This window comes from Globicephala melas, chromosome 20 (genome assembly GCF_963455315.2).
Source record: "Globicephala melas chromosome 20, mGloMel1.2, whole genome shotgun sequence".
NCBI lineage: Eukaryota > Metazoa > Chordata > Mammalia > Artiodactyla > Delphinidae > Globicephala > Globicephala melas.
This window is the reverse complement of record NC_083333.1, coordinates 8,623,310-8,649,398: the sequence shown is the minus strand read 5'-3', so window position 1 is coordinate 8,649,398 and position 26,089 is coordinate 8,623,310. Positions and strand designations below refer to the sequence as shown.

At 47.0% G+C, this 26,089-nt stretch overlaps 2 protein-coding genes across 11 annotated transcripts in view; both read right to left on the bottom strand.

Annotated features, from left to right (window-relative positions):
• Positions 1-13,696, bottom strand: part of ASPA (aspartoacylase) — a 57,156-nt gene extending 43,460 nt beyond the window's left edge. The window contains exons 1-3 of one of the 4 annotated variants that reach the window (XM_070044469.1): positions 12,775-13,696; positions 11,302-11,862; positions 313-440 (exon numbers count right to left, since the gene is read on the bottom strand). In XM_070044469.1, the coding sequence (XP_069900570.1) occupies positions 11,373-11,747 (375 nt within the window). In that variant the 5' untranslated portion in view covers positions 11,748-11,862; positions 12,775-13,696 and the 3' untranslated portion in view covers positions 313-440; positions 11,302-11,372. Of the gene's footprint in view, positions 1-312; positions 441-11,301; positions 11,864-12,774 lie in introns of those variants that run through there. The other 3 variants (XM_060290559.2, XM_060290560.2, XM_070044470.1) reach the window with 3 other exon arrangements.
• A 3,091-nt stretch (positions 13,697-16,787) lies between these two features.
• The window catches only part of RAP1GAP2 (RAP1 GTPase activating protein 2), a 217,824-nt gene continuing 208,522 nt past the window's right edge, over positions 16,788-26,089 (bottom strand). For all 7 annotated transcript variants that reach the window (XR_009560476.1, XM_030861781.2, XM_060291110.1 and 4 more), the window contains 3 exons: positions 22,446-22,522; positions 22,014-22,052; positions 16,788-21,126 (listed from right to left, as the gene is read on the bottom strand). Coding sequence is in view for 6 of the 7 variants with exons in the window: in XM_030861781.2 (XP_030717641.1) it covers positions 22,044-22,052; positions 22,446-22,522 (86 nt within the window). In the remaining variant the exon portion in view is untranslated. The remainder of the gene's footprint in view (positions 21,127-22,013; positions 22,053-22,445; positions 22,523-26,089) is intronic.

Sequence of the window (26,089 nt, the reverse complement as noted above, 5' to 3'; positions counted from 1 at the left end):
ATTTATAACATAATTTCTTTCTCTCTTTATGTATACAAACCACACACACACACATTAACCAAATGAATACTAAAGCTTATAGATATCAAAAAATGAGAATAGTCAGGAAAACTCTGAAAAAGAACAATAGAGGATAGTTTTATCGAATATTATAAAGCCTTAAACATATATTATTGTTGCATAACCAATTACCCACCAAATTAGTGGCTTTAAATGACAAACATTTATTATCTCTCACAGTTTCAGTGGGCCAGGATTTCATAAGTGGACTGGCTAGGCAGCTCTGGCTTGGGATCTACTAGGAGGACTCACCTCCAGGGTGGCTGATACACATGATTGCCAAGTGGGTGCTTTCTGCTGGAAGGAGGATTCAGTGTCTTCTATGTGGGCCTTTCCAAAGGGCTGCCTAAGTGTCCTCATGACATGGTAGCTAGCTTCCCCTAGAGCAAGTAATACAATAGTGAGTTAGCTAGGTAGAGCTATCCTTTATATGACCTAGCCTAGGAAGTCACATAGCATCACCTCCACTACATTCTGTTTGCTGGAAGTGAGTCATTAAGTATGGACCACATTTAGGAGGGAAATTAGGCTCCACCATTTGAAGGAAAGAGTGTCAAAGTAATGGCAGGCATTAAAAAATTAAATACATATTATGAAGGCATATTTATTCATGTAAAATATGGTACTGGTTCATGAATAGACAGGACAATAAAACAGAATTTAAAGTACAAAAATAGGGACTTCCCTGGTGGTCCAGTGGTTAAGACTCCATGCTTCCAATGCAGGGGGCCCAGGTTCTATCCCTGGTCCAGGAACTAGATCTCACGTGCTGCAACTAAGACCCGGTGCAACCAAATAAATAAATAATTAATTAACTTTAAAAAGTACAGGGCTTCCCTGGTGGCGCAGTGGTTGAGAGTCTGCCTGCCGATGCAGGGGACACGGGTTCGTGTCCCGGTCCAGGAAGATCCCACATGCCACGGAGCAGCTGGGCCCGTGAGCCATGGCTGCTGAGCCTGCGCGTCTGGAGCCTGTGCCCCACAACGGGAGAGGCCACAACAGAGAGAGGCCCGCGTACCGCAAAAAAAAAAAAAAAAAAAAAAAAATTTATAATAACTTTCTAATATCTATCATTTGCATTTGCCAACATTCACTTAACCACTGGGTATTTAGTTTCCAATTTATCACCATTGTAAATAATAGTGCAACCAAGTCTCTACATCTCTGATTTTTGTCTTATATCCTGAGTAGTTTCTAGCCCCAATTTGTGCAATGATCTTGTCTAATACATTGATATTCTATTACATTCTCAAGACTAGATTCCTTGTTACCTCATGACAAAATTAAAAATTACTTATATTTTTATATATTTTTACTTATATTTTTATATACCTGTCTCCGGACGCGCAGGCTCAGCGGCCATGGCTCACGGGCCTAGCCGCTCCGCGGCATGTGGGGTCTTCCCAGACCGGGGCACAAACCCGTGTCCCCTGCATCGGCAGGCGGACTCTCAACCACTGCGCCACCAGGGAAGCCCCCTTGTATTTGTTTTTAATTGATTGTAGAAGCTTGGGATATATTTTGGATACTCCAGGATAGCTCTGTACGATGCCAATCTCTTAATTTGTAACTGTCTTTTCACTTTAAAAAAGTTACAAATTACTCATCTATGATGAGTAGAGATTTTAAATTTTAATGCAGGCAAATTTAGCAGTCTTAAAAATGATTAATGCTTTTTTGGACTTTAAGAATGATTGAAGGAAACCATAAACAAGACGAAAAGACAACCCTCAGAATGGGAGAAAATATTTGCAAATGAAGCAACTGACAAAGGATTAATCTCCAAAATTTACAAGCAGCTCATGCAGCTCAATATCAAAAAAACACCCCAATCCAAAAATGGGCAGAAGACCTAAATAGACATTTCTCCAAATAAGATATACACATTGCCAGCAAACGCATGAAAGAATGCTCAACATCATTAATCATTAGAGAAATGCAAATCAAAACTACAATGAAATATCAACTCACACCAGTCAGAATGGCCATCATCAAAAAATCTACAAACAATAAATGCTGGAGAGGGTGTGGAGAAAAGGGAACCCTCTTGCACTGTCGGTGGGACTGTAAATTGATACAGCCACTATGGAGAACAGTATGGAGGTTCCTTAAAAAACTAAAAATAGAACTACCATATGACCCAGCAATCCCACTACTGGGCATATACTCTGAGAAAACCATACTTCAAAGAGTCTTGTACCTGCCACGGAGCGACTGGGCCCGTGAGCCACAACTACTGAGCCTGCGCGTCTGGAGCCTGTGCTCCGCAACAGGAGAGGCCGCGATAGTGAGAGGCCCGCGCACCGCGATGAAGAGTGGCCCCCGCTTGCCACAACTAGAGAAAGCCCTCGCACGGAAACGAAGACCCCACACAGCAAAAATAAAAAAATTAAATTAAAAAAAAAAAAAAAGAGTCACGTACCACAATGTTCATTGCAGCTCTATTTACAATAGCCAGGACATGGAAGCAACCTAAGTGTCCATCAACAGATGAATGGATAAAGAAGATGTGGCACCTGCACCCACCTGCAGGCAAATAACCCCCTCACTGCTACCTGACCCAAAGGAGTTACACTATTGCTGCTCCCACTGCAGAACCACAATCACCCTGTCAGGCAGTCCTGGGTCCCTTCTTGCTCTAGAGTCCAGCACGTCTGGGTGCAAGACACACCTCATACTGCACCCACCAGGTAAGTAGTATCCTGTAAACACAGGGAGGTGGGAGAGCATAGATAGGCAAACCAAACCAAGGGACAGAAGCCAAGGAGGAGATATCCCCTGAGCTGGGTCTGGAAGGACAGGAAGAAGGAGTTATGTTGATTAAAAAAAAAAGAAAGTAAGAAGGAAAACTGAGGCAAAGGGAATGGTATGAATAAAAGCACAGGAACTTTAAACAGCACGGTATATGCAGAGTTTTAGGCAGTCTGAAATAATTAGAGTGGTGAGCGATGATGCCATCAAGGCAGTGTCACAGGTTGCGTTCTCCAGAAGCAGCTGCTGAGATGGAGTTTGGAGTGTAATGTGTTTATTAGGGATAGACACAAGTGAAGGAACACGCCTTCCCAGCTCTGGCAGGAAAGGGTAGGAGCAGCCCACAATGATCTCCTTCCCCATTCAGGACTCTACCCCATACTCCAGATCTCTAGCCCATAGGAAAGACATCGCTCCCCCGGCTCCAGCCGTTTTCTACTGAGGGAGGCACTGATGAGCCCCCTAACTCCGCCCCAGTTCCAGCTGTCTCCCGAAGCTCGTCCATCCCTGTGTGCCGGGGGTCTAAGGCAAACAGCACCAAAGAGGCATAAAATCCATCCGAAGTGCATCGGCTCCGCCAAGGAAGCCCGGCTAAACTGCTAAGGAGAACCTCAGCCACTCCAAAGCCAAAGCGACAGGCGCGGGGCAGAAGCCAATGGGAAGTCTTGCGGAGGAGGGCCTCCTGTTTGATTGGTCCTTGTAAATCCGGACCTCTCGGTCGGCCCTTCACCCCTTTCAAGACCCCGGGAGGGGCTAACCAAAGACGCACACCCCTCCTGGGCCGACAGCCAATGAGGAGACCGGAAAGGCGGGACTCCTGCAGAACTAGCTAATGAAAAGCTCGGAGGAGCGCTCTAATTATCCTTCCCCAAACGCCGCGGAGCGACGCCCGCTGGTTCCGCTGGTTGCGCGCGCCATCCAGTGGCGGTCTGGCAGAAATCTCAGCGTCATTATTAGAAACTTAAAATCTGCTTCCTACCTTCGTAGTGTTCCCCAAGCTCAGAAGAAAGGATGTCCCTGTTGACCCTCCCGGTCCACTGGAGAGCAAACAGTCCCGGACCCTCTTATTCTTCCTTAAAACTAAGTAATTCTTTCCCACGAGCACCAGGCGCCCGCTCCCACTGCCCGGGCTCTCTCCTTTGTGAAGGCGTTTGATGCAAAAATTCTAAATAAAATACGAGCAGATTAAGTCCAGGATTACATTTTTTTTAAACAATGCGCAATGACAACAGTCAGATCGTTAAACGAACAAAGGCACTGATAAATTTAACATCGATTACTGAGTTTAAAAACAAAAAAATTCTCAGTAAACCAGGTATTCAAAGAAACCTTAATTCAATAAAGACTCGGAAGACCACAATGAATCTCAGACTGTGTGATACACCAGAAGAATTCCTGTTAAAGTCGAGACGGATATTAATACCCCTACTCTCATCAATTTCATTTAAAGTTTTGGAGAGCCTGACCAAGCTATAAGACTTTAGAGGGGGCAGGGCAGTTAACTGGAAAGAAAAAAGTAAGAAAGAAACTATCAGTATGTCAGGTAAAATGATTTATAGCTGAAAAACCTGAAAAATCCACTAAAAACTAAAGAATTCAGTAAGGTATTTGGAAGAAAGATATATTTGTGTGCAGAATGTGTTATGTACGGGTATACAGAAAGAAAGAGGGAAAGAAATGAAAGAAGGCTATGGCTTTCCTATATTCTAGCGTCAAAGACTTAAAAGATGTTGTGGAGGAAAAGAAGATCCCATTCACCAGAAAAGGGGAGACAAAATTTTTGTTATATGGAGATAAATGTATACTTGGAAACATAAAAAGAGTCAATTGAAACTATTAATAACAATAAGAGGATAGTGTAGGGGACTTCCCTGCTGGCGCAGTGGATAAGACTCCGTGATCCCAATGCAGGGGGCACAGGTTCGATCCCTAGTCGGGGAACTAAGTTCCCATGTGCCACATGGCGCAGCCAAAACAAAAAAAAGAAATTTCACATCAATTGTATATGAAGATCATAAACTCTTCAAGAAAAGAAATATAATCAACTGTAAAAGCTCAAGAATCAGAATGGTTATTCTGATTGCTAGAAGACAGTGGAGTAATGCCTTCAAATTTCTGTGGAAATAAATATTTACAATCCAGAATTTCCAGCCAAAATGGTAATCTAGTGTACAGGCAGAATAGAGACATTTTCAGATATGAAAGGACTCAAAAAGGTTGTCTCCATTCTTTCTTAAGAAGCTCCTGGAGGTACCAGCCCCAGCAAAATCAAGGGTTAAATCAAGAACAAGGAGTTCATGGGATCCAGAAAAGCACAGGTTTAGCCCAGGAGAGCAGCAAAACAGAAATCCCTGTATAATGGTTGTACAGGTAAACCTAGAAAGCAACCAGGACAAATTGGAGCAAAAAGACAAAGCTTTTTGCCAGGAAAAAAGTAAACTCAATAGGACTTCAAGAACGCAATGAGACTGTATATGAGAAAGTAGATAAGTTACAACTGAGGTAACTATTCTCTCTGGGGAAAAACATAAAGCTGTATAAGAAAGAAAATGAAATTCTACTTGATAGTGAGCAAAATTTATATCATTATAATGACTAGTACACCTTGATTGCTCACGTAACTGAAAATACTGATGAAAGAGGGAAGGAGGGTTAAGAGAACTACTTCCACCTGTCCTTAGAGAAAGACACTAAATATACTAAAATTGATCAGTAAATATCAATATAAGGATATCATCAAACAATATGGCAGGAACAACCGGGGGGGTTAAATGCTTAAGGAGTTAAAAGTGATTGCCGGGACTTCCCTGGTGGCACAGTGGTTAAGAATCTGCCTGCCAATGCAGAGGACACAGGTTCGATCCCTGGTCAGGGAAGATCCCACATGCCGCAGAGCAACTAAGCCCGTGCGTCACAACTACTGAGCCTGTGAGCCACAACTATTGAAGCCCACGCACCTAGAGCCCGTGCTCCACAAGTGAAGCCATCACAATGAGAAGCCCGCGCACCACAACAAAGAGTAGCCCGTGCTCGCTGCAACTAGAGAAAGCCCGCGCCCAGCAACGAAGACCCAACGCAGCCAAAAATAAAATTAATTAATTTTTTAAAAAACGATAGTGAGGCAGAAAAAAATGGCGAAACCCTGGTTCCCTGATGGCATCACTGAGCCCCTAAACTGCCTACCTTCAGACTTCGTATTTGTTAAAAGATAATTTTCAAAATAAGGTAAAATCATGGCTCTCATATATTATAAAAATGAACTTGTGTTAAAGATTTTAACACTGCCAAGGTGTTACAGTCCAAAGAACAGATACATATTTAGATGAGGAATATTGAAATGTACAAACAAACTGGTTTTGCCATTGAGGGGGACAGTAGAGGAGAGTTATCCCTCTACTGGGCATAATTCATTTGTATGTCTATAGACTAGAATTATTTTGTTTTGCTATCAGTTATCTAAAACTTACAAAGTTGTAAAATAAATCCGATAGAATCAGAATAACCCATTGTGTTCTAGACAATGCAGTTTTCCACTGATGCCCTAATTTTTCCCTGCATGTCACATGTAACAAATACTCTCCCATCTTTTCAAGCCATTGTTAGTTGGCTTTTTATTTCCTGTAGCTGAATATATTCCTAGCTGATAGAACCGATAAATTTGACTAAACTTAAAAAACTTTAACTTTGCACAGCATAAAAGGAGCCAAAAGATGAGAACAAACTGACGGAACACTGCCAACATGAATGCCAAAGGACTACTTTCCTTAATATTAAAAAATCAAACCAGAATGAAAAAGACCAACAACCCAAGAGAAAATGACAAAGGGCATTAACAATTCACAGAAAAAGAAATGCAAATACCTTCTAAACATAGGGAAGATGCTCAATCACACCCATGAGTTTTGAAAAATGTAAATTAAAACTATAATGTAATATTATAGTTCACCTATCAGAAAGGCAAAAGTATAGAAGTTTATTGATAGTGAGGGAAATAAGGTACTTTCACACATTCTTGTAGAGTGGTAAATTAATGTAGGCTGTGTTAAGGGCAGCTTGGCAGAACCGATCAAAATGCAAAATGCACATTCCCCTTGTTACAATAATACTTCAGGCATTTATCCTGTAGATATACTTGCCTGTAAACACAAAGACTTATGTAGAAGAATATTCTTTGCAGCACTGCTTGCAGTTGCAAAAGACTGGTTAAGTAATCATTCAAACATACATAAAATGGAATACTATGCAACCATTTAAATAATGGGGTAGAGTAGTATTATTAGAAGTCAGTGGGAGGGTTCCCCTTTCTCCACATTCCTGCCAACACTTGTAACCTTTGGCTTTATGATAAGAGCCATCCTAACAGGTGGGAGGTGCCAAGTCACTGTGGTTTTGATTTGCATTTCCCTGATGATTAGTCATGTTGAGCACTTTTTCTTGTACCTATCGGCCATTTGTAACTATTCATCTGAGAAATGTTTATTCAGGTCCCTTTGCCCATTTTGTAACTGGGCTATTTGGGTTTCTGCTATTAAGTTGTATAAGTTCCTTATACATTTTGGACATTACATCATATCAGGTACGTGGCTTACAAAACCCATTCGATAGGTTCCCTGTTTGCTGTGTTGATTGTTTCCTTTGCTGTGCAGCTTTTTAGTTTGATGTAATCCCACTTGTTTGGTTCTGTTGCCTATGCTTTTACTGTCATATCCAAAATAATTGTTGCCTTTTCCCTGTGTTTTCTTAGATTAGTTTTTAAGGTTTCAGGTGTTACATTTAAGTCTAATCCATTTTGAATTTTTTTTTTTTTTTTTTTTTTTTTTTTAGGTACGCGAGCCTCTCACTGTTGCGGCCTCTCCCGTTGTGGAGCACAGGCTCCAGACGCGCAGGCTCAGCGGCCATGGCTCACGGGCCCAGCCACTCCGCGGCATGTGGGATCTTCCCGGACCGGGGCACGAACCCGTGTCCCCTGCATCGGCAGGCGGACTCTCAACCACTGCACCACCACGGAAGCCCTTGAATTGATTTTTAATGTGGTGTGAAATAAGGGTCCAATTTTATCCACAGTTGTTGGAAATATAAACTGATACAGCCATTATGGAAAATGGTATGAAGTCTCCTTAAAAATTAAAAATAGAACTGCTATATGATCCAGCAATCTCATTTCTGGGTATATCACCAGAGGAACAGAAATCGGAATATTGAAGAGATATCTGCGCTCCCATGTTTACTACAGCATTATTCACAATAAATGGCCATGAATAGATGAATGGATAAAGAGAATGTGGTATATATATAAAATGCAATATTATTAAGGCTTTTGAAAAAAGAAGGAAATCCTGCCATTTGCAACAACATGGATGAACCTGGAAGACATTATACTAACGGAAATAAGCCAGATGCAGAAAAACAAATACTGCATGATCTCACTTGCATGTGGAATCTAAAATAGTCAAATTCATGTAAAAGAATGAAATTAAAACATTTCCTCACAACTAATACAAAAATAAACTCAAAATGGATTAAAGACATAAATGAAAGACCGGAAACCATAAAACTCCTAGAAGAAAACACAGGCAGAACCCTCTTTGACATAAATCATAGCAATATTTTTTTTGGATCTGTCTCCTAAGGCAAAGGAAACAAAAGCAAAAATAAACAAATGGGACCTAATTAAACTTAAAAGCTTTTGCACAGCAAAGGAAACCAGTGACAAAATGAAAAGACAACCTACTGAATGGGAGAAAATATTTGCAAATCATATGACTGATAAGAGGTTAATATCCAAAATATATACACAGTTCATACAACTCAATTTAAAAAAAAAAACATTTAAAAAATGGGCAAAAGACCTGAATAGACATTTTTCCAAAGAAGATAGCCAACAGGCACATGAAAAGATGCTCAACATCACTAATTATCAGAGAGATGCAACTAAAAACCACAATGAGATATCACCTCACACCTCTCAGAATGGCTATCATCAAAAAGATTACAAGTAACAAATGCTGGTGAGGATGTGGAGAAAAGCAAACCCTAGCACACTGTTGGTCGGAATGTAAATTGGTGCAGCCATTATGGAAAAGACTATGGAGTTTCCTTAAAAAACTAAAAATAGAACTAACATATGATCCAACAATTACATGCCTGGATGTATATCCAAGGAAAACAAAAACACTAATTCAAAACGATACATGTACCCCAATGTTCATAGCAGCATTATGTGCAATAGCCAAGATATGGAAGCAACTTAAGTGTTTATCAACAGATCAATAGATAAAGAAGATATGAGAAATACATATATATATTCACATATATATGATGGAATATTACTCAGCCAGAAAAAAGAATGAAATTTTGTCATTTGCAACAACATAGATGGACCTGCAAGGTATTACACTTAGTGGAATAAGTCAAAGAAAGTCAAATACTGTATGTTTTCACTTATATGTAGAATCTAAAAAAAATAAAACGAATGAATGAAACAAAAAGAAGCAGACTCACAGATATAGAGAACAAACCAGTGGGGAGAGGGAAGGGGTAGGGGATTAAATGGCGTAAACTACTACGTATAAAATAAATAAGCTACAAGGATATATTGCACAGCACAGGGAATATAGCCAATATTTTATAATAACTTTATATGGAGTATAATCTACAAAAATATCGAATCACTATGTTGTATACCTGAAACTAATAAAATATTATAAATCAACTATACTTCAATAAAATAAAATATTCAAACTCATAGAAGCAGGGATATAATGGTGGTTGCCAGATGGTAGGGAGAGGGTTAGTGAATGAGGTGATATTTGTCAAATAGTACGAAGCTTGAATAACTTCTGGAGATCTAAGGTACAGTATAGTAATATAGTTAACAGTGCTGTATTGTGTATTTGAAATTTGCTAAGAGTGGATCTTAAGTATTCTCACCAAGAAGAAGGAGAGAAAGAAGAAGGAAGAGAAGGAGGAGGTGGTGGAAGAGCAGGGGGAGAAGGAGGAAGAGGAGGGGGCGGAGGAGGAAATGGTAACTAATGTGAGGCCACAAAAATGTTAATTAGCTTGATCGTGGTGATCATTTCACAATATACACATATATTAAAACATTGAGTTGTATACCTTAAATATATACTACAATTTTTATTTGTCAATTATACCTTAATAAAGCTGTTTTTTAAAGTCAGTAGGAAAAAGGTCAGTAAGAACATGTACAGTATCAATATTTCTCCAGCATCATTATTAATTTTTCCACATTCATTAAATGGCCAGGTATTTTTAGGTTATCAGCATGTCCCAGGTTTCCATACACTCATTTACCTTTAATAAACAGGGTTCTGTAGTAGACACCTGCTGGGAACCTGCCCAGGTCCCAACGACCCTTTAACCACCCTTTAACCGCTCTTTGTGGTGGCCACACGCCCCAATCCCCTGGCTTTAGTTGATTGGACTAGGAGGTTATCACCTGACCTTCTTGGGCCAATCAGATTCTCCCTCATGGGACTCTGAATAGAACTAAATACTGGCCCTGGACTGACTCTTTAATGAGAGTGATGTGGGCCTGTGTGCTATGGAAAGGTTTTTAGCAGAGAAAATAAGAAACCTGGTCTATCCATCTGGGTCCAATCAGGAAGAGAAACCACACAGTAGCCTGAATAAGGAAAGTTTAACAAAAAGAATTATTAACTATAACGGGGTTGGAGTAATGAGGGATTGACTGCTGGGAAGTGAAGAGAACGCTGAAGAACACAGGAATAGCAGAAGTAAGGAGCAGCCACCACTCCTGGGGCAGAGATCTAGTGCCTGAGGAAGGGGCTCCCCCTAGGGCTGAGCCCCAGAGCCTGTTGGCCTTGGGTCACTCGATGGAAAAAGAAAAGGAGTCACCATGGTCCCACACCAGCAGAACTTGCTGGAAACCCACCCTCTGTTCTCAGGGAAGTGTTTCACTGGAGGCACAAGGCTATAAACCACCTGGCACTGGGGGAGGCAGGAGAGGGGAGATGGAGGAGGCCACCGAGGGGACCTAACCACTGGCAGACCCAAGAGCTGGACCCAGGAAATCTGAGGTTCCTCACCCTCCGCTCCTGCTGCCTTCCCCGCTAGAAGCTGCCTCAGGTACACGGCCTTGAGATAGTAATGTGTAGCTGAGAGGTCTGGCTGTACATGACTGAACCGAGTTAGGACCTCTGTATACCCTTTTTTTTTTTTGCGGTACGCGGGTCTCTCCCGTTGCGGAGCACAGGCTCCGGACGCGCAGGCTCAGCGGCCATGGCTCACGGGCCCAGCCGCTCCGCGGCATGTGGGATCTTCCCGGACCGGGGCACAAACCCGTGTCCCCTGAATCGGCAGGCGGACTCTCAACCACTGCGCCACCAGGGAAGCCCCCTGTATACACTTTTAAGGTTCTGCCAGGCAGGTGCAGAGATCTACTTCTCTCGCGGCCACCCAAGATAAACCTCGGGAGTAAGTTCCCTTGCTTATTAAACCTGCACCTACCAATCTGGAGTGGTCTGCCTCTTTCTTCGGTCTCTCCTTGCCCTCCACGTAGAGGGTGCCAGTTTCAGACTTCACGGCAAACTCTGGAGGGGACGAACCAGCAAGTGCAAGAAGAGGCTGTCGCTGGGAGAAGCCACTGGCCACTGGGTGCTGCTGGCCGTCGTGCACCGCAGGCCCCGGGCACTGGAGAAGCTGTGCGCGCTGCAAGCATCCGGTGCCGGGAAAACTAGGACGTCGCCCAGGTTGGTGAAGCAGGCCAGGCAGGCCTCGGCGTAGTCGTCGCAGCAGCCCTCGTGGGCCGTCAGCTTGAACTTGGTCTTGGCGCTCATCTTCGGCAGCGTGAACACCTCGGACTGCTCCTCGGACTCGATAAGCACCGCCTGACCGCCCTGCGTGTTCCGCGCCTGCGCCAGATACCGCGGAAGCCGAACCTGGAGCCGACGCATGCGCCTACGCTCCAAGGGTTTGCCGAGTGAGGCCTGAGAGCTTGCCGAGCGCACGCGGAAGAACCAGAAAGACAGCCCTCCAGGAAGAGAAATGCCCCCATGGACAGCCCAGCACCTAGAAATAAACACAGCGCACTATGAGGAGAAATGCCAGGTGGCCGGCACTCCACTTGAAAGAGAGAGAGGGAGAGAGCTTCCTGAGGAGATTATGCCGGATGCCCAGGCCTTCTTGGCCTCCGCAGTGACAGAGCTCCATGAGGAGCAGTGCCGAAGGGTTGACCCACTTTAGTTTTATTTCTTTTTTAATTTTTATTGGAGTATTGTTGCTTTACAGAGCACAATGAGGAGAAATGACAAACGCCAGCCTTCTATTTCAGAAAGAGAAACCGTGCTCTGTGAGGTGATATGCCTGAGTGTCGGCCCTCCTTTTAAGACAGAGGCAGCGCTCTATGAAGAGAAATGCTGGCCGGCCGGCTCCCTCTTTCAGACAGAGAGAAACCCCCCTATGAGGAGAAATGCTGGGTGGCCAGCAGGCACTCTTTTCCAGAGAGACAGCTGGCTAGGAGGAGAAACGGCAAAGCGCTGGCCTTCTCCTCCGACACAGGGACGGTGTCCTATGCAAAGAAATCGCGGGAAGTCGACCCTCCTCTTTTAACAGAGACAGAGCTCTATGAGTAGACAGTCTGAGTGGTGAGAACTCCGCCTCCGACAGAGAGACAGCACTGGAGGGAAAGAAATGCAAGCCACCTGGGCTCTACCTCAGACCAAAAAAGAGTGCGCTGGAAAAAGAATGGCGCGGACTCTGACCTCATTTCAGTCAGACACAGGGCCCTGTGAGGAGACATTCGGGGCAAGCAGTTCACTTTTCCTGACAGAGAAGGAGCTCTGAGATGAGAAGTGCCTGACAGCAGGGTCTCCAACTCAGACAGAAACAACACACTCTGAGGAGAAATGCCCGAAGGCTAGCGCTCGGCTCATACAGAGAAAGAGAGCTCTCTGAGGAGAAAAACAGGAAACTCTGACCTACCATCCAGTCAGAGACGGTCTCCAGGAGGTGAAGTGCTGGAGAGCCAGGCTTCTTCTTCAAACAAACACAGCACACTGGGAGGCGAAATTCCTGATGGCCATCTGCCTTTTTCAGACAGAGAGACAAAACTCTGTGACAAAAAGTACCCGATGGCCGGTTCTCCACCTCAGAAAGAGAGACCACACTCTGAGGAGAAATGCCAGATTGCCAACACTCCACCTTAGAAAGGAGACACCTGTTTACGAGGAGAAATCCCAGATGGCCGGCCATGTTCTTCAGACAGAAGAAAGCTCTGTGAAGAAAAGACAAATGTCCAGCTCTCTTATTCAGACGGGGAGACAGCTCTCTCTGAGGTGAAATGCCGGAGGCTGAGTCCTCCTCCTTCCACAGATAGCGCTAACACGACAGAACTGCTTTGTGATCAGTGTGTTCATCAAACAGAAAGACGGCCCTCCATGAGGACATGCCAATATCCAGCTCATACAGGGACACAGAGCTCTCTGAGGAGAAAGGCAGTGGCTGGGAACTACCATCCATCTAGTTAAGCTGAACTAGTTTAAGTTCAGCTTAAACTAGTTTGAACTGGCTTCACGCTCCACAGAGTCATCCTAGTCAACACGGGCTAGCATTCATTAGTCACTGAATTAAAATCTTAGATCATAACTTTATCATTGCTGAATCCTTGTAATAGATTCCAGTTCTTAGTATCTGCTGGAAATTTATCCTTTCTAGTTTTTGGAAACTCTCTTCCTTAGTAGAAAATTCTAGTGAATTCCCTAGCCGTCCAGTGGTTATGACTTGGTGCTGTCATCGCCATGGGCCTGGGTTAGATCCCTGGTCGGGGAACTAAGATCCCGCAAGCCACGCGGTGCAGCCAAAAAAAAGAAAATTCTATAATTAAACAAGTTAAAATCCTTTTCCGTTACATTCACTGTTATACTAAGTGGCATAGCTGGATTTCATCTGGGCTTTGTTGTCTATTTTCCCTGGATTTTTCCTCAGATTCCTTATTAGTGATAAGTTCTTGTAAAACCTACCGATATTTTAGAGCAAGGCTATGAAGACTTCCCTGTTACTCTTATATTTTTAAAAACTGTTAATATAATGTCTTTTAGGTGATTCGTAAAATTCATCTGATCTAATAATTCAAGCACGTTTTCCACAGTCTATCTCATAAAGTGTCTGCATTTTTCTGTAACACAGTCTCACTTATGTCTGTCTAATCATTCGTATGTCTTCGTGTGGAGCCATTTATGTGGCAGCTTGTTTCTGCTCGTTCTTTCATACGGGCTGTTTCGTGTTATTATCCCCCTTGATGGAGTCCATTCATCAACCACATCCTTTTGTTTACCTACTGAAGTTACTAGATTACTTTGCCTCTAACATCCTTAGTGACCGGGAACACGTCACCCAGGGGTGCTGTCTTCAGCCCTTTCCAGCAGCTGTTTTGTTCCTAGATTGCTAGTGGGTTTCTGAAGTCTCACATCACATCTCTCATCTGATAATGTGTATTGGATTGGAGAAAGAGGCTCTAGCTGTATTTTAATTTTTAATTCTTAGGATCTGATTTTTTTTTTTTTCTTTTCAACAAATTCCTTCTCTCTGCTTCATGCGTGACCTCATCTTTTCTCCCAGTGTTTCTTATTACAAGGTGCCCTGGTCATTCATGCAGCCATGATGCATTTTCATCTTAAGCTATTCCTTACACGTTTCATGTTTTATTTATCTTTCTCTATTCTGTTCTCTCTAGTGATTCCCTTTCATTTTCCTGTAAGAGTTTGTGTCTTGCTGGGACAGACATTTCTCCCACATTTGTGATAATGATAATGACAATCCCCTTAGGTGGGGGACTGGCACCTCTCAAACCCCTCACACCTTCACTGTTCCCTATCCCTTTCTCACTGGGCCTGAGACTATTGTAATAGGAGAGGGACATATATAGAGACTACAGACTGGATCAGTGGTTCCCAAAGTGAAAGACTGCATCAGAATTCTTCATGTGCTCATTAAAAATGCAGATTCCTGGGACGCACCCAGCCCAATCGAATTCTAACCTCTGGAATGGTGCCTGAAATCTGCATCTTAACAATCTCTCCAGATGATTCTTATGAACCCTAAAGCAAAAATGCTTAAGAAGCCATCCCCAGATGAGAGCAATTTTCTGTTCTGAGAGTAGAGGGAGCTGGTCTGAAGTGGGGATGAGCTTCTACAAGGTTTTTCCACACCCTGATCCTCCCAACAGGTATTATCTCTGCCTGAAGAAATGGAGACTGGGGGTACCCTGTGGAGGAGCACTGCCCTTAGGTGTCATAACTACGTCTCAGAGTTTCTCTCTGGAACTTCACTCTGGTTCCCATAAACAGTGTCTGCCACGGCAGCACAAGGGTACCATTAAATGTTTGAGGCCAGATGCTTCAATCAGCCATAGCAGTGACCCACCAAGTCCACACTGCAAATTCAGAGAACCACTGGATTGCTGGAGCCAGCCATGGAGCCCCTCCAGGCTTGCAGAGAGGTACCATTTCATTAGAACCAGCCATAAAACCAACACCCCACTTCATTCCCCAGGCGATATAAGGCGGGATGGGGGGGGGACTGGCTCCATGAAAGAAGGAGAGCATTTGGCTTGTCCCTCTCTATTCCTACAAGATTGAGGGTCCTACAAACATATCCTCCAATGAGTCAAAGCACGGTGATTGTCTTAACATGGCCAAGACCACCTATCACAGCTAGGGTCTGGAGAAAGGAGAAGGTAAATGCTGAATGAAGAGAAAGAGTGCTAGGAGATGGCACAGAGCAGCAGACATTGGTACCTGCGTGGGTGGTGAGGCTAAGGGACCAAGCTGAGAGTTGAGTGGACACGAAGGAGGTAGCAGAGCTTGAAATTCTTACACCATTAAGCAAAGGCTGCATGTAGATTTCTCTCATCCTGCGCTTTATGACGAAACAGCAGCATTTGAATGCCTGCCAAGCACAAGGAACCAACGGAGGATTTATATCAGACACAGAGGCAGAGAGAACCAAGAGAAAGGAGGCTATAACCACCCCCTGTGCTAGGGCGGCCCTATCCACAAATAAGGGGAAATTGTAACCAGCCAAAACTGGGGCGAGTTTATATGGTGACCACAAGAACGTGCCTCTCCAGTCTCCAGCTGCAGGGGGCATCACTGACCAACGGTCCCAGCTGCTGCATTCTGAGAGCCATCGCTGTGTTCCATGGTTGGCACCAAAGCCAGACTTCCCACAGGCTTCCTCCCACCCGGTGCCTGGGTGTGGCAGAGGTAGTGATTTTAGACTCATTCTTGTGATACGCAGGACTCCTCTGGGGAGTGACTTTGGCTAGGGGCCTCCGCAATCATCTTGCTTAGAATTTTCTTAGAAATGAACTGACATCAAAAGATGCCTCCACCCCACCTTGCTTCCTCCCATCTCCCCTTCACTCGGGGTCAGAACTGCATCGCAGTCTGACAGCTCTTCAGCTTTCTTCAGCTCCCTCCCCATTTTTTTCCACAGGCCTTTTGCCTAATAAATGTCTTATTCCTGTCTTCTGCCTCCCTCTTCCCCCATCCAACACTGGTGTGGACGTATAGACAATAAAGAGGGGCTGGGGCAGGGGAGCAGGTTAGCTACCTGTCAAAGAAAAATTGCCCCAGAGTTCAAAAGGCAAGGAAGACTTTATTTGAGGTTACTGTGAGAGAGGAGAGAGATTGAACTCAACTCCAAATACAACAGGGACAAATGGGGATTTCTAGCCCATGGCAGGGTGAGGAATTGGATGGAAAATCATTGACAGGAACTTGGTTAGCTATCAAGGGTGAGGCAAGAGCAACTTCATTGGATATCGAGGATGAAGACTGCGGGGGCAGGGGGGTGGGTGGTCAGAGTGGGGAGGATTCTTGATAAACACATCTACAGGCCAGATGCAGCCCATGGGAAAATGGACTCAACCTCTGGTGACCTGAAAGGCGATGCTCAGGCCTGGGATCCCAAGCAAAGAAGTCTGAACTCTGATGGACACAAAATATCCTATTTATTGTCAATTTCTGCAAAGACACATTTAAGCAACAAAATATACATTTGTCAACCTTTTAGAATTTGTTTTATACATTAACAAATACAATGTGCTACCATAGCAATAAATTAGATGTACACTATTTACATTACATACGCAGTCGGGGGGTCTATGAATCACCTCCTCTCGAAGAGGAAAGACAGAAAAGTCATCATCACACGGATCATCATTTCCAAGCTACACTTCGCGGGTTCTAGCACACAGAGGAATCTCTTCACACTTAAACGACAGCACTACCCAGGCTGGAGTGTGGAAAGACAATGCCCGGGGCAGGGGGGAGCTGGCACACATGCTAAGGAGCGGGAAGGGGCGATTGACACTTCCAAGCAGAAATGTCGCAAAAGCAGAAACGATGGCATTTAAATTCCAGTCTTCCAGCCAGACAGCCTCCCCCTGGGGCTGATAAGGCACAGGACAGTGCCCCTGCCCCCAAGAGTCTCTCACCAGGCAGGGCTCTTCTGTCCTTGGCCTTAGTGGGGGCTGTCTCCTTTCTCCCAAAGCTGAAAGGAGGGAGCTGTGGGATGGCAGTGGGTAAGGAGCTGGTGGCAAAACAGCCATCAGAGGCTAGCAAAATGTCCCAGCTGGGCCCCCAGGCTGCAGGGACAGCCCTGGCAAACTGCTGACTCACCCTGCCTCTGAGAGAGGGGTACCTGGTGTCTGGGGGAGGAACTGTGGAGTCCCTGCTGGCCACGGGTAGCCATAAGATCTACTTGAACCCTGATCATTCCCCCGCAACAGGCCTGTCTCTGTTGACTCAGAATTGAATGAAGGTAGTGTTTGAGTTGGCACCTTAAACAGTTAGGGTAGGAACATGAAACCGGCTCTCGGCCCTTGAGCCTAGGTTTTTACTGACCACCTTTGTTTAAGGATCAGGGAGAGTCAAAGAGTTTTTTCTTTTACCACTTTTCTCCTTAACTTAAAAAGGGGAAAGCGAGGTTTGGTTAACTGCATCTCTCCCCTGGTCTCCACTCCCATTACAGACAAGGGTTGAAGAACCGATGTCACCGAGGAACAGTCCCTGGGAATCTCTTTTCCTCTTTGTTTTCTTTGCCCAAGCCACAGCCAAAACCGCATGGCTCTCCCTAAAAAAATCCCAGGGAACATCCCTCCTGATGAAAAGAACAGAGACTGAGGCCCACCAGCACCGTTGGCTGCTGACACCTCGCAGCCAGTGCCAAGGCGCCCGCTCACTGGCTTTCTCCAAATGCAGTCAATGCAGTCACTTGTCCCACCAACCCCATAGGTGGTGCCCAAGAAAGGGCCCTGCTTGTGGGTTCTCGTCCCAGCTTTGTCACCAGCTGGCTACGTGACCTCAAGCAAGTTGTTTTCCCTTCACTGGAGCTGAAGTTTCCCATCTGGAAGGTGACACGGTTGGATTAGAGGCTGAGAAGGGGCCCGGAAGGCTTGGACATGGAGATGAAGCTGACAAGGCTGGACCACAGAATATTTTGCCGCAAACACCATTTCCCTTCATTAGCACAGACAGAAACTCTAGCTGAGACCTCCTCCCTCTAGCTCTTTCTGCATCTGTTTTTAAGCATCGACTCAGCAGAGGCACACGGATGCCCGACAGAGCCTGAAAAGTATAGTTTCTTCCGTGAGTCAGGCAGGTCCCAGAGCCAGAGCTACGTCCGGGAAACACTTCTCCTATGAGGAGACACCTCAAATACCAGCAAGAGCGCCATCCAGATGAGTCTAGTCACAAGGTCTGATGAGGCCTGAGCAACCCTGGAGCCCCAAGACTGGATGGGGCAATAAAAGGAAAGACATTTTGGAGCAAAGCAGATGCAAGAGGGGGATGGAAAAGCAGCCTCCGGGAACCCAAGCTGCCTGTCCCATGGTCCAGAGGGGCAAAGGGAGACCGGCCTGTCCTTGTTCTCCCCCTGCCTCTCAGCCCTGGGACTTCACGGGGGCTGGTCTGGAAGCCAGAATGACCAGAATGAACTTTCTAGATGTGGTGAGGCAGGACCCAGAGGGAGGGACATTTCAGATCCTGCCCAGAGCATCCCCATTAGCAAACAGAGGGTCGAGGCCACTTCTCAGGTCTGTTTCTTAGGGGGCCCAACCTGCGCCTCTCAGTTTCTCTGGACACACCCAGCCATCCTGGCCACTGGCTCAGAGGCAGGGGGCAAAGCCCTCCCAAGAGGTGGGGCCTGCAGGGAGAGCAGCCAGGGCAGTGGGGGAAGGTGGCTGTAAGGTTCTCAAGTCGGACAGAATGGAGACAACCTAAAAACCCCAGAGGACCCCCAGACCACGACAAACACAGCAAAGCACAACCACCAGGCAGCTGTAAATACCAGCTACCCAGAGAAGCGAGCCAGAACCTGGAACAGTTTTTAAAGAAATGCAGTTTGACCTTTCAAGTTCCTTCAGAAACCCAGCCAACAGAACGCCTCCAGAATCTGCAGGCCTAGCAGTGGTGCCGCTACAGGGATTTTTAATAAAAGCTAAACAGACATTTGTTGACCTTCTAACTAGAATAAATCTTACCGGACTAGTACTTTAAGCAAACACATTTCTAGCGTGAGGGAAGAGGTCCACCCAGCCTGTAAATAGGATCCCACAAAGTCCACGTGAGTCGGGGATGAGGATCAAGGTTTTGCTCTAAAAGCAAAAACAACAGGGAAATGGTCACATCAGTCAAAAACAAGCGTAACATTTCTATGTCTTGCCTTGGGAATAGGCCCAGATCCCAATGCAAATAAAGCATTTGGTTGGAAATCCTCGTCCTCTGCTCAGTAAAGCAGGTGCCCAGCCTGTGTCACCCTGGCAGCCCCGAGTCACTAAGGCCCCATACACGCTTGGAGCTGTAGCACCGCAAGGGTCTGCTCTTCAGACTCTGTTTAATTTGGAGGATACCTTGCCTTAAACCCCACCACGGCCAGTCAGCAGAAATGACCTGCCGCACTGCAGACTCAGATGGGTGAGAAGGGAGGAGGGGCCGCTTCTCAGAGAGCAAGCTGGCTCAGCCCAGCAAAGGTGGCTCTGGCTGGGGGTGCAGGTGACAGGCAGTGTCTGAACTGCACCCAGCCGGGACCCAAGTTGCAGGAATCCCACCGATGAGACAAACGCCTACGGACTCCCTGTGGCTGGAGAGGGGAAGAGGAGGACTTAGGGGTGGGGGGTGGAGGGCTTGAGCCCTGCTAGGACCAAAAGGCTTGGTAGCTGGAGAGAAGCCCCCCCAGAGCACCAACCAACCTGACCAGTTGCCCCTCACATTTCAGATCCTGCCCAGAGCACCCCCATTAGCAAAGAGAGGGTAAAGGCCACTTCTCAGGTCTGTTTCTTAGGGGGCCCACCTACCCCTCTCTCGGGCTCCCACCTAAGTGGGTGGGCTAAAGTAACTCTCTACATCTCCCACGAACCTCCACCACCAGCAGAGACTTGGATCCCAGCCTAGGCCTGGGCCCTGAGGTTTTCCTCGGCCAAGTGCCCAGGACCTGCTGCTGGCTCTCCCTGAATGCCTTCCCACTCCCATTGCCCACCCCTTCAAGGGAAAAGCGTCTGCTCAGAGGGGAAAGACTGATGGCTTCTCCCACCGCCACCACATCAGGAGCCTGTGGGAAATGAGGACGTCCAGGAAGAACCCGGCGCCCGCTCCCGCTTACCCGCAGCCGGGTCTCAGCTTCAACCGGCCTCGTGGCTCAAGATACACAGGCAGCAGGGACAGAGGCAACCTGGGCCTGACGTCAGCAGATGGATAAGAAACTCCCAGCACAGAAGGAAACAGATGTTTGGGAGCTCCAGACGTGTGGGAGCGGCAGAACCGACTTCTAGCAGGACACCTTCGAGGATGGCTACAAATCTGGGCTCCTGGAAAAATGGTCCCTCCACCACTACTAAATGCATTTGCTGTGGCTACAGCCTCCTTCCTGCCATGTCCAGGACGTGGTGCTGCCCCTGCTTGGGTGCAGGAACCTGCTGTCAGTCTCTGCTGCCCACCTCACCACTCTCTCTACTTCTCTGGACTCTGACTGGTACCCAGATCCCCCCTTGCCCAACTCGCTCCCCTGCAGACAAAACAAGATGACAAATGACCCAGACACACATCACATCAGGCGGTCAGGAGCAGGGGGGCCTGGAGGAAAGAGGACTTGTCCAGACAGGGGGAGGCGCTGGCAGGGATGGGCAGGACTGTGGCCAGGTCAGGACACTGGGACAGACAGCTGGTCTGGTGGGCAGGTGGCCAGTGGAGATGCAGGCCTGTGACGCTCAGAGTAGTGGACGGCACCCCCAAACTGCTGGAATAGGAGCCTTCTCCAAGACAGAATCGGGCTTCCCTGGAAAAAACAAGGAGAAGGGAGACGATGACCAAATAGTAGGTGAAGGGAGAGAGGAGACATATGTGCCCACGGCTACATATTCTTAGGACGGGAGGCTGCCAATACAAGGGTGCAGACTTTCCACAGCCTGAGAAGTTGGGCAGAAACATCGCTTTGGTGAACCAGACATCTGAAGTACATGATGGGAGTCGGAGTGAGTGTCAACATTCCCATTTACATAGATCAGGGTTACATAATGTGGGCTCAGCTGTGCCCCTCCCCTTGGTTCCAAATGTGACTCACACCCCTGGGAGCCCCATGGCAGGGAGAGGGCTGGGAAGTCAGAAGGGTCTCTAGTAACTGCCCTAGCAGGAGGCCAGGCCTTGGTGGTGGAGTGCTGGACCCATGCCCTGCTCTGCTGTAAACCTCATGCACCCCTGGCTGGGGGCTGGGAGCAGGGTCCTCCCTGGGCTCATCCCGCACAATATTTAGGGGACCAGAGCACCTCTGGACGCACAAGGAGGACACATCTCAGCCCAGAGCCCTGGCCAAAGACACAAGGAGGGAAAGGCTGCCGTAACAGGGAGGCAAGGGGGCCAAGTGAGGAAGGAGGGCTCTGGGCTGCTGCCCTCTGCCTGCTGGAACAAGCTCCTGTGGGGAAGGGAGACCCACTCAGCGAGTCTGGCCCAATCCTATCAGGCAAACCTTCCCATCGGCACCCGAGACCATCTGCTCTCTTCCCCATCTAGAGCTGGGCCCCATCACAGAGGCTCCAGGGAAGAGGTGACTAGCCCACCCGGCGGTCAGGATCTCTCTGGCCATTCTCACATTATCAGGCCACAAGTGCCCCGATCTTAGTAACACACCCTCCCTTGTGGCCACAGCAGGACTAACACCTGACCCACCTTTGACAAGCGAAGGACTCCTCTTTCACATTAGTGACCCTGTTTCAAGAAAAATCCGTATGAGAGTTTTAAATAACTAGACAACATAATCCCCACCAACTACAGCTTCTGTATATTCAGTGCTCAGCTCTCTGGAGAGCCCAGGAAGGGACAGGAGACCCCAGGAGCAACAGTTCCCAACTGGAACCTGCCTGTGTCCAAGGGTGTGGCTCTAACACAGGAAGCATGGCCAAGGTGGCTGGCGAGCCCCAGGCTGATGCCTGCACCGTGCGGGAACCAACGGCACCCCCAGATCTGACCAGGGCTTCTCCCCACCTCCCCCCATGTGAGGTGTGAGGCGCCCTCTTCCCCCACCCCCAGGAAGGATGGCCGAGGCTGGAACGTGGGAGGTGGGAGGCTCCCCCTGCTACCCTCACACCCCTAGATCCTCACCGCACTGGAGCTGGCATGGCTGAGCTTATCAAAGCGGAATTTCAGGTTTGACCTCGGGGAGTTTCTGCTTTTGACATCTAGGAAAAAGAAGGAAGCCCCTGAGAGGAGGTGGGGCTGCAGAGGTCACTGGGGCTCCAGGGCGGGCGCTGGATACGGAGGCCAGGAGAAGGGGGGGCCTCCTCTCCACTAGGCACTTTAGCTGACCTGCACCGATTCACAAGAGCCAACTCGCAAATTTTCAGAAATGTTGTGAGCTGGTTGTTACACAGAGTTATTTTTTTTAAATTATATAAGCTTACAATTAAACAAATTATATTCCCCAAAGGTAATAAATACTCAGAAGTTATCATTGCCTAGTTATTTTACTACATTTTACTATTATTTATTCTCCTAAGGTTATTTACGTCTATTATATCTGTCCGGTAGTACTTCCCAACTCCATGTCACATTGGGCGCTTGAGATCAGCCAGGAGTACTCACACCAGAGAAATCAGCAAACGTTTTAAATCAGAGCTTGAATAATTGTTTTCTTGTCTAGACTTAAGAAACTCATGGAGAAAACATTATTAATATAGATCAGACTTGAAAATGTGTTTGTCTATAGCCATTACATTGTGAATGGCACAAAAAACTGAGAAAATACTCTTCCAGTATTTGAAAACTATTATCTGATTCAGCAAAGAAGTTGCTCACATCCCTTACAAAATAATATCAATCATCATTCGTGTCGGAACTATACTTGTTCGTCATTTGGAACCTTACGGTGTCTACGGATACAAAGGTTGGGCAAATATTAGTAAAGGTGCTTTGTGAGAACCAGTTGGCTCTGTCGACTTATAGTAAAGAATATTGTATATTTCGTTCCAGCTTACCCTTCCCCCTCCCTGTGTCCTCAAGTCCATTCTCTACATCTGCGTCATTATTCCTATCCTGCCCCTAGGTTCTTCAGAACCATTTTTTTTTTTTTTTAGATTCCATATATGTGTGTTAGCATACGGTATTTGTTTTTCTCTTTCTGACTGACTTCACTCTGTACGACAGACTCTAGGTCCATCCACCTCACTACAAATAACTCAATTTCGTTTCTTTTTATGGCTGAGTAATAATATTCCATGGTATACATGTGCCACATCTTCTTTATCCATTCATCTGTCAATGGACATTTGTTATAAAGCAGAAACTAACACACCATTGTAAAGCGATTATACTCCAATAAAGATGTTAAAAAAAGAATGTTGTATATTTTATCATTATTTATAAATTGTGTGCTTCAGATCCTCTATATCAGTAAAATTTACAGTAAGCACATACGTGTGTGCGTGCGTGTGTGTGCGTGTGTGCGTGCGTGCCTGTGTGCGTGTGTGTGTATGTGTATGGTGGGAGAGCCGGTTGTTAAACATTTACCAGCACACCACTGGCCGGGGGGCCCCTTGGCTTTCTGATTTTCCTCCGGCTGGGAGAATCTACAGCTCAGTACACTCCACCTGGAGGCTGCTGATTTAGTCTTGACGCTTCACATTCAAGGGTTCCACTCAGCACTAGGATTACCTCTCGGTGTGACCCACCAGCCCCCCTCAGGGCCCCAAGGAGCCCAGGTGTGAAATGACCAATGACCAGGGCATCGGAGATTATGGAGGATAAGATGTCAGGCCCTCCCAGCCATCTCCCTCTCCTCGGCCCTGTCTCTCCCCCTAAAACAGGTTTCCAGATCTCCGCAAACCCACCCTGGTCCTGCGGGTACAAAGCATAACTCCTGTGGGGCTGGGGGTAAGAGGCAGCTCCTCAGGGTTAAATACTCCATAGGAGGTGGGGTCGCAATAAGCACTGGGCAGGTGTTACAGACCCGTTGTAGGTCCCCTTCTGCCCTGGGTGACCTTCAGCAAGTCATACTCTAAACCTCCTTTTACTTGAAACCTTATTTATTTTGATATTTAATACTAAGTCAGAGCCAGGCTTGATTATAGATTCTTTCATTCTTTCAATATTTAATTAAGCCTTGTTAAAAAACAACAACCAGGGAATTTGTATTACTACCCCACTGTACAGATGAGGAAACTGAGGTTCAGAGAGGTGGGGCTGCCAGTGGTGCACCAGGATTAGAACCCAGCTCCACAGCGGACCAGCCACGGCGGGGGTTGCCGTACTGCACAAGTGATTGTTTGCTTGTGAACCAGGCCTTCCCCTTATCCCCAATATCACATGTCGTCTTTTGCCAACATTCCTTCACCATGAGAACCCCAGAAGCACTGTGGCTTAAACCACCCCGTGGGCCCACTGGCCCTGTGTTTCTATCATTTCGATTGGAGCTCCTCAACCTCAGCCTGACCTTTCGGGCCAGGTAATCCTTTGTCGTGGGGACTGCCCTGTGCACTGTAGCATGCTTAGCAGCACCCCTGACTCTGCCCACTAGATGCCAGCAGCACCCTCCCTTCCCCCAATCATGCAAATCAAAAATCCTCCAGACACTGCCAAACGTGCCCTGGGGAGCAACGTCACCCCAGTTGAGAACCACTGATTGCACTACTGTTTTATTCTCGTTGTTTAACAAATACTTAGGTTAACAGTTCTAAGTCTCTTATAAGTCTCTCTTTTACTCTTCACACAACCAACCATACGAGGTAGAAACTAGTCCCCTCCCTCCATTTTGCACTTGGGGAAACTGAGGCACAGAAAGACTCAGTAACCTGCCCCCTGGCTCATCACTAGTAAGTGGAAGATCCAGGATTTGGACCCAGGCTCCGGAGTCCTGCCCCACACTATGCTGCCCTCCTCGAGGGCAGGACCAAGGCTCTGATTTCCAGGCACCCCCAACACCCAGTGGTGCCTACAGCACATGTCCGCTTGGACGCCCCTCAGGCTCCAGCCCCTCGCCCTCTCCCCAGAGCGGGCTCCGCCTTCTCTGCCCGACTGCAGGGATCACAGAACCCTGAAACGCCCGGAATCCTTGCCTTCCTTGAGCCGCCACTAGTGAGCCTGTACATCCCTTGAATCCACGTCCTTCTCCCATTGCCCCAGACAGCCCCCCAGATCCATGGCCCTGTCACCCCTCACCAGCCACTGTGGCCCCTCACTGCTCTCCCTCCCTGTGCCCACTCCCCAGCAATCCTTTCTGTTCAGCCAGCTGCAGCCGCCAAAACGGTCTCTCTCCTTCGGATGGCGCGTCTATACTTAAAGGACCTTCAAAGCCTGAAAGCCCTCCAACGGCTTCCACTGCTGGCAGGATAATGCAAAATGCTCCCCAGGGTCCCCGTGGCAGCCCCAGCCTGTGGTCCTAACCACTGTCTCCTCTCTCGCGGGTCCCCTCCGTGCACTCCAGCCTCACTGAACCACATGCGTGTCCAGAACACAGTCTCTGGATTCCCCCCAGGCCTTTCTACTGCTGTTCTGTCCACCTGCAACACTCTTCCCACCTCTTATCTCTGTATTATCAGGATGGTCGCTGTGACAGAGGGGCCCTGGGTCGGTGATGGGGTGAGGCGAGAGGTCAGGGAAAGAGCCTCAGCTTTCTAATCACATAAGCCCAGCTCCTCTGGCAAATCATTGAACTCTCTGAGCCTCAGTTTCCCCACGAGTAAGGAGGGGATGAGAACACAGGCCTCTGAAGGGTGATGAACCGATGCGGTGAGCTGGCAGCGCTGGAGGCC